The 8,715-nt window shown below is 39.7% G+C and overlaps 1 protein-coding gene across 1 annotated transcript; it reads right to left on the reverse strand.

The window, feature by feature from the left end:
* Positions 1-1,475: 1,475 nt before the first annotated feature.
* Positions 1,476-8,712, reverse strand: crcp (calcitonin gene-related peptide-receptor component protein). Its single transcript, XM_080780509.1, has 6 exons — positions 8,584-8,712; positions 7,734-7,770; positions 7,495-7,593; positions 6,925-7,019; positions 5,613-5,670; positions 1,476-2,798 (listed from the first exon to the last, which is right to left on the reverse strand). The coding sequence occupies exons 1-6, from the start codon at positions 8,589-8,591 to the stop codon at positions 2,652-2,654; spliced, it is 444 nt and encodes a 147-aa protein (XP_080636635.1). The 5' UTR covers positions 8,592-8,712; the 3' UTR covers positions 1,476-2,651.
* Between the last annotated feature and the right edge of the window lie 3 nt (positions 8,713-8,715).

Below are 8,715 nucleotides of genomic sequence, written 5' to 3' on the forward strand. Positions count from 1 at the left end.
TAAACCACCCAAAAGAGGACCCATGGCCATGCCCCCCCTTTTTAACGCCTGGGTCGGGTGGTTTTGTCCAAAAATCGTTTCACAAAAGCTGGACCCTGAATCACTGAATTTAGCAGTTCTGAACAATGTCCATCAGCAGCCACAAGATGGAGTCCTAGTACTGTAATCATGATTCTTACTTCAGAGACATCGATGGGTGCTATTGGAGAAATCGCTCTGGGGTCAGGCTGTACAACCGCAGTAACGCCTTAATATAAACCTATACACAGCTGTATGACACCACTGTACCATAGATAGACCACTACACTGTGTGTGTACACTTGTGCTATGCTAGTCTACAACTCTCCCGAGATCAGCAAAGGGGGTAGGGCAATTACCAGGACAGAAGAGGGAATAGAGAAGGAATAGGAGTTTAAGCTTAATTTCAGGTGAAATGAAATGTATGCCTTCACTCAGCCAATCAGGGACAGGAAACCTATAAAAAACAGATAGATCTAGATAGATGTGTACCCAGACATTCTACAGAATGAGCGTAGTGCTGAGGGAACATACTGGGGCTAAGAGCCAATCAGCTAATTAAGAACAGAGTCATGAGAGGAAATGTCAAAAAACAAACGTTTAGACATGTTCAGTGTAAATATCAGTAACGGTGAGTTTAATATACTTAAAGGTGATATAGGCAAGTTTTCAGCCAAAAATCAACATATTTATCTATCTATATTTGTGGCCTTATTCCCTCTATCTTCCCCTATATTTTGATGCTGAGCTGCTGCCCTGTAGACATACACTCTCCCTTTGTCTCCCTCTATGTGTTTGTATCTGTTTATATCCACTGTTGTTTATGTCGCGGGACGGAAGCGTCGTGTTGGGAGGAGGGTCTGTGTGGGGGGTGACGCGGAGTCTTAGCCAATTGCAGCGCGAGGCTGTGTGTTCGACCCAGCAGTATTATAATGAAAACGCAATGCGATTTCATTGCAACTTGCAATGAAATCGCATTGGTGAAACTAAGATATGGGGATAATATTATACTTGCAATTTGCAAGTATAATATTATCCCCATATCTTAGTTTCACCATTGTTCATGTGAAATAGTATGTTTATGATGTAATATGTAAGCCTGTTGAAATTATGAGAATCGCTATGTATAGCGCATGGTTTGGTGGTCCGGCCGGCTTGAAGCTTGCATTCAACCCGTGCTCGCCAACGGTGACAAGCCGTCGCTGATCATCATAGCGATGAATAACCGTGGACAAAGTAGTTCACATGAACGATGCTGTAGTGGCTGGGGCATTTGAGGGGCAATATGTTTTATATGCACGATTACAAATGAAAGATAATTGAATTGAGAGCCAGTGAGTCTGCTCCACTACTTCCTACTTCCTCATTTGCGGGACTCGTCGTGTCAGTCTTGTGATATTGTGATTACGCTACAGTTACCCTTAAAAAAACATGTCAACTCAATGTCATTGTTGTAACTATGATATCGATAGAAATTCATAATTTTTTAATGTCATATTTAGCCATACGAGCGCAATATCCATAGCGTCCCTCCCAGCAGCAACAACAACCCCATAGCCTGAAGTGACCTGGCTCAGCCAATAGAATGACGGGGGGAGGGGGGTGGAGCTAGATTTTAATTTGTTTGGAAACACTCGATCAATTCTGTGTACAAACACTGAAAACTTGCCTATATCACCTTTAAGAGTCAGGAATTATCCAGCAATAACTAATAGCAGTAAAATATGAGACCTTTAAAGGTAGGTTATACTCATTGAAGAGAGATAGTCTCATGGTCTAGCTTGGTAGACAGTAAATGGTAACGCATAACCATTGTCACCATAACCAAAACATATTATTAGTGACGATGTCTATGAAAGAGTGATGTATTTCTAAAGTAGGCCATTTGCTCTCCCAAAGCTATTAAATGGATGGTCATTGCCAGGTCAAGGCAGTATATTCTGATTCTACACCAATAATGTAAATAAGTATTGGCAAAGTAAGCATCTGCTGCTTGTCAGGCATCTTGCTAGTCTGCTGGAACATTGTAGCCTAAACAAATGTACAAGATCGAGCTACACAACACTGGTCAAGCTCGGTAAGTAATGAAATTACTACTTGCAAGGACAGTGCAAATTACATTTCCAGATTTCTTATACTCTGCTGTTGCCATACCACTTCCTGAAATGTCATATTCACGCCACAACATGCAGTATGACTTACATCAATAACAAATAATGATGACAGATGAATGGGTAAATGTACTCTCTGGGTGCAGTCTATTATACTGCACCCAGGAAGTTAGAACACTACTGGATTTTAAGGAGGCGCTTCAGGGGTAAATAAAACAAGACAAAAAAAAAAGAACAAAAAAAAAACATTTGCTTTAACTTGACAGTTCCTAACTGCTGCCATTGATAAGACAAGCAGTTTGGATCTCTCATAATCAGCTCAGGATTCAACTCAAACAAGCAGACAAAAATTGAGTTAAAAAAAAAGTCATACAAAGTAAAATCTAAGTCCCACTGAGACATTTGGCTGTATTTGTACACTGTCAAAGAGTGAAATGAACACTGAGGATATTACTCCGTGAGTCAGTGGTTTATAATGCCTCTGAGGTGTCCGGGTCTTGGTGCAGCCGCTGTGCTGGATCATCAACTCTCTGTGGTTCCATCCAGCTCTGCCTCTGGAGCCGGAGCAGCGATTTCCTGCTCTGGATCTCCTGGAAGGATGTCACTGACTTTCTGAATGAGCTCCTCAATCTGCTCCTCCGATAGCCTCTCCTCACTCTCCTCTACCATCTACAGAGAGAGAGAGAAATTACATATTATATACACTAGTTTATCTGTATCTCCTGTTAAAATCTTCTGTATAATATTCAGAATGCACAATAAAACCTTGTTGCAAGTGCAACTGTGTGAAATGTATTCGACAGGCACTATAGTGACATATAAGCCAATATTCCCATACAGTGACAGTAGAATGAAGGCTGATTCATACTTTGTCACACGACAAAGCATGTGTGACGAACATGGCAAATAGCCAACGTACCAATTCTCAAGGATGGATGCAAAGTCTTGTGAGTAACATTCCATTACTTAGTTTTCCAGCATTGCACATTGAGCAAACCACACATCCTAGTTTACTTACATTGTCAGTTTGGCTGCCATAATTATTTAGAATGAGTTTTGTTTACTTTAGGTATATTTTTGTTGTCTTTAATGCTTATTTATTTTTGCCCAATTGAACTTGCAACATTGTGCCGGAACTGCCGGAAGTGTCAATTGTTTCAGTCAAGCCGGAATGCTATACTGTACAATACATATGGTATGGTGTCACCAAGCCCTGTTGCACCTTCACTGTTTTCCAACATTCACATGATTGTGATGCTGTGTACGTTTGGGAGGTGCGATCAAACTAATTCATATAGTGGGGTATACTCATGTAAAAGTTTGACTTTCACTTCTAATTTGTAGATAATAGCCTATAGAACAATTTTAGTTTGGGTGGCAAGTCTACAAATAAAAAATTGTCCCAATTTCAAAATGGCCAAAATCGGAATTAGTCTTACAATTGCTGTTTTTTTCTTTCTTGTTTTTGCTATATCAAGTAAATACTGTGTGAGGAATCAACTGGATGTCAAATATTAATGTTTTGAATATTCTGATATGGAAAAACATTGAATTACTTCAAATTACACCTAACTTCTATCCTGTTGAACCTAGAATGGTGATGTTAGTGTCTATACCCGTTATCATGAATGAGTACTTGTATAAAAATTAAATAAATATAATAGGAAAATATCTAATATTTCACACAAATGAGACAATACAGTAAATATATGGGGAACTAACCTTAAGATATTGTAATATAATACACCACTCCTGTGTTTGATTTTGTTTATTTTATTGTATTAGTTATAGTTTATATAACTAATTCCCTGACACATTTGGTGAAGACAAGTTTGTGGTGATGCTAGGTGGGCTCCACATTGAAATGGCTTTGTGGAGCACCATGGGAGATCTGCTGCGTGGGTCAGGATGGCCTGAAGCATTGAAAGAAGCTGGGATAGTGAAGTCAGAGGCAGCTGCCACATCATTACTGAAAGCATCCGATCAAAGGTAATGAGAACAAGATATGGCCACCAAGTTACTGTTATACTTTTGAAGCAAGCCTATGAAGTCAGTGGAACTGAGATGGCCCTTGAGGATTGGGTCAATGTAGTTGCCAAAGTCACAATTTGGCTGCTTGTACACAAGTACCAACAGATCATATTCATGTTTATCCGAGCACATCGGAACTAATGGTCACTACCCTAAAGATGCTTGTGCCTTTGTTCTAGCTCTTGATCACCAGAATTACGCCAGGTGGATTCCAGTCTTCATCAGAGACATGAAACATCTCCCAGATAGCATCAAGGCTGAATTTAGAATGGACACTGGGCGATAACTCGAAGCAATCTGCGTTTCTCATCCATACCAATTGATCAGGCACATGAGCAAGCCAACAAAAGGGTGAAAGGCCTTGGTCTGACAGAGAACCCTGTCATGTTGGAACGTTGGATTGTGACTGGTGTCAACGAGGGTTGAGTGTATGGATTGCTCGCGACCATTCTGAACCTCGCCTGTACACAGGTGTACAGGTCTCGTTGGGGTTAGACTGTTATGATAGGTAACAGAGGTCAGAACTCCATAACCACAGTGCAGCAAGTTCAGAGTTGTTATGACAGAAAGGAAAACAGATGTTTAGCTGAAAAGAGGAACTGCAAACTTGTATCCTGTTAAAAACATGAACTCTCAATGCTGACCAAGTGATAAGTTCTGTGGTTGTCCGAATAAGCGAAGTGAGTCGTGCAACCACAATATCAAATATCTTACGACATAGTCTCAACTAAGTACAATCCTGTGTTTGAATAGGCCTTAGAGTAGGAACCAATTCATCAAAAACAGGTGTATGACCTTTTAGACAGAGGGACTATAAAATGACAATGATGATTGTGAAGAACGTCCTCATCACGAGGAAGGCTCTGCATCTCAACACCGATTTCAACGCCATGCCAAAGACCTGATGGAGATGTTGCTGAGTAATAGTAATCCATTTGAGGAGAGCACTAAACCATGACTTGAAACAAACAACAAGAGTGGACATCGTCTGGGTCCAGTATCGTGAACTGACAAAGGAGGCACAAGGGAAAAACGAGGAACAGGCATCCGACAACGTGTATCTGGAATTGTTGTGTCTGTGTGTAATACTAAGAACTTTGTTTTAGCTCACTTTTAGCTTGTTTTCCTTGCTATTTTTGTAGATATACACCAAATACTGGGTGGAAAAAAATATTATGTGCGTAAAGGTTTAAGTACCAAATGCTACTCGATTGTGAATCCATACATATCTCATTATGTTCAGATTGGATAATTTAATCAAAAGTTTACATATTTTGGTAGGGCTGATGGGGGTTGGCAACTGACTGACTAGAGGCCAATTTTTGTATCTGGGTGCTTGCCACTCGAACCAAAATGGTTCTATAGACCCTCACCTTCAAATTAATAGTGAAAGTATACTTATAATATAAGTATACAAAGGTACAAATAGGTGCAAAAAGACAGGCCACTCACTAGTTGGATCTCCACGGCTGTCTGTGGCCTGTGGTTCAGCAGCTGTAGTTTTTCAGCCCTGATGACAAAGAAAAAATAAGACATTCAGGAGTAGGCTAGTCACAAAAATAATCACCTAATCGCAATTGAGATAGTCATTATTATTTTGGATTGTTTTTTCAATTCAGCTAAATTCATCTGCTGAAAAATGTATACATTTTCAAAAATAGTCGAATTAGCAGATATCCAAGCTAACTGTACATCTGCTATTTCCACTATTGTTGATTATATGTGAAACTATAAAATATTAAAGGTCTATTTATCATTGTTTTATCATGTCATTTCTTTGTATAGTCAAGTTGTCATAACTGCCCTGTGCAATTTGTGTTTTCAAAACCTAAAAGGTAATCAGAATCAGAAATTTATTTTTTTTATTCGTATGCCCCAATGTCCAATGGTAAAAACACAATCATTTGTGTGACAATTGTACAATTGTATGATCCTCCTGATTCCCGACAGCCCATAATGGACATAATGTGTATGGGAATTCAGGAGTGGGACCATTAACCCATTTTGGGCGGGAACCAGGGGGGCAGTCAGACAGATTTTTTGTGAAGCCACTAAGGAAATGAAAGTTCATATAATGGCCTCTTGTGGCGCTATCATTGGGCTCAAAAAAACCCATAGCCCCATAGAAGTCCATGTATTTGGGCCCAACTTCACCTAGACTGTATTACCGTAATAAACATGGTCATGAATACTTTTCGCTTCCAGTCACTAGTTTAAAGTCTCATTTCTAATGTCATAATATTCTTTTTGGAAAATGATGGCCCCATTTATAAAAAAAATGACCATAAAGTCGCACATGTTCTGAGGGGCGTGGCTACCGTTACAGTTCATGAACGGGATCCCCCACCCACTCGAGTCAAAATAAAAACCAACGAAGAAGAAGGGGGGAAGTCCCGCCTCGTTGTCTGGGCCAGCCAATGGCCAAACTGGGCTCAAACGGATCTTGAAAGATGGCGACTTACAGTGCAAGGGATTTCAGGCTTCATTTTACATTCATGTTAGACCCGGGGAACGCTTTGTCCATATTTTTTACAGTCTAGGCGGGAACCCATTTTGGTGTTAGCATTATGTTATGCTTTAGCTATTGAAAAATAGCAGATCTACAAGCTCATAGCTACGAGCTTGTAGGTCTGCTATTTTTGAAAACTCGAAGAACGACTGACGTAGAAACATAGCTTTTTCAGAAAACTGTCAGGATGTAGAAGACATTTTTTGAATCTGATCTCAGGTCAGGAAAACATGGTCTCTGTGAGGGAACACCCACTTTGTGAGTTTGTGAGGCATCAGAGTGGTGAGGAAGTCTTTGACTGTCTCTGGACTCTGCCTGCTGCATGGCGTCTTTGAAAGGTATTTCAATGTCTGAAGAAACAAAGAAAAGAAAGGGGAAAAAAACAGTGTTAAATCTCTTCAACCATTCGTGTTACCTTGTGTTGTAATAGAAACAGTAACTGTAGAGTTGGCCATTCACATTGGTTGGCTATTCAAAAATAGCAGATATACAAGGTCATAGCATGTCACTTTGTGCCGCACTATGGGATTGTAGATCTGCTATTTTTTGAAAGATTTTGCAAATCTTTGACTAGATGTTGTAAAGCAAACATTTGTCACATTTTCTTTCTTCTGTGGGGTTCTCTGGCACAAAATATTTTGAGATGGGTGTTCATGACCAAAAAAACCCCATACAATTGTGTGTGTCCTGGACATGAAAAAGTTTGAGAACCACAGATACACAGTAGATACTAGATAGCAACATATGTTTTTCAGTAAACCGTTGGGATTTAGAAGACATTTTTAGAGTCGGCCTCAGGTCTTAAAAAGAGAAGAGCATCCCTACCTCGTACATGATGGTGTTGAGGTTCTGCTGTCCAGCGCTGTGCTTGTTCTTCCCACTGTCCTTCCTCTGTTCCTTCAGATCCGTTAAGAGTTTGAATACCTGTTGATAATATGCAGACACAAGCACACATTGCTGCAGATGTGGTATATTTGATATTTTGTGATATTTAGAAATACAATAAACTAATGTTATAACAATGGTAATATTTGCAATGCAAAACCGTGGCAAAAACACAGTACCTCATAGTTGCTGAGCATAGCAGCATTGTGGTCCTTCCTAAGAAACACACAGAAGAGAAATCATTTGTTTAGCCCATTGTATGAGCTGTGATACATTACGACACTGCCAGGTTTGCTCCAAACATGCGCCAGAAATCACTCACTGTCTTTGTTATTAATGATTTGTCCTCAGCTATTCCAAAAGGAACCTGCATTAATTTCATTTCAATGCTCTTTTGCAATCCCATCTGCTTTTTCTTAACCCTCTCCACACCAGTATACACAACACAAATTGTAAATTAATTAAAACTCTTTGTAACCACAGTAATCTATGGACTCACCCTCACAGGTCCATTTGGTTTCATGACTGTGCACACTCTCAGAGGTAGATTAACTCGTATGAGGCTGTCTGTAAATAGCCTACTCGTATTTGAACTCTGTTGCCATAATTTGACCACAATGGAAACCAGTCCCCAGGACTTTTCTGTGTTTGTTATATCCCTTTAAACTCAAATGTTTGACTGTACCTGGTGCTTGCCTTGTGTTGTTCACATTTCTGTCTAATTAAGTATTCAATCAAATTCAAAAGCATACAATTAAAGCTCCCTCCCTATCTTTCTAGTAAGGAACATGTAGCTCTGGTCCAACCACAACTATAACCAATTAAATTAACCATAATTGAACCTTCATAGTACACTGAATGCCTTGCATGAGACATTCTAGGGCTAATGTCTGTGATGGAATTTCCCCTCTTTTCCCATCATCTGCATTACTGCATAAATAACCACATGTTCTCAAACATTCATGAACATACTTATAATAATACATCATAATGTTAGCTTAAAAAAATGAATAATACCACAATTCTTACACTTCCATGTCGGCAGCAGAAGCGATCGGATGAAATACGGCCCGTATTTTAAATGTGTCCGTATAGAAACATCACAGTCCATTTCAAATGTGTCCGTGCGTGCACAACCCCAGTCGAAGGGATAGTTCCGGC

The sequence above is a fragment of the Protomyctophum bolini genome (assembly GCF_963924005.1).
Source record: "Protomyctophum bolini genome assembly, chromosome: 13".
Lineage (NCBI taxonomy): Eukaryota > Metazoa > Chordata > Actinopteri > Myctophiformes > Myctophidae > Protomyctophum > Protomyctophum bolini.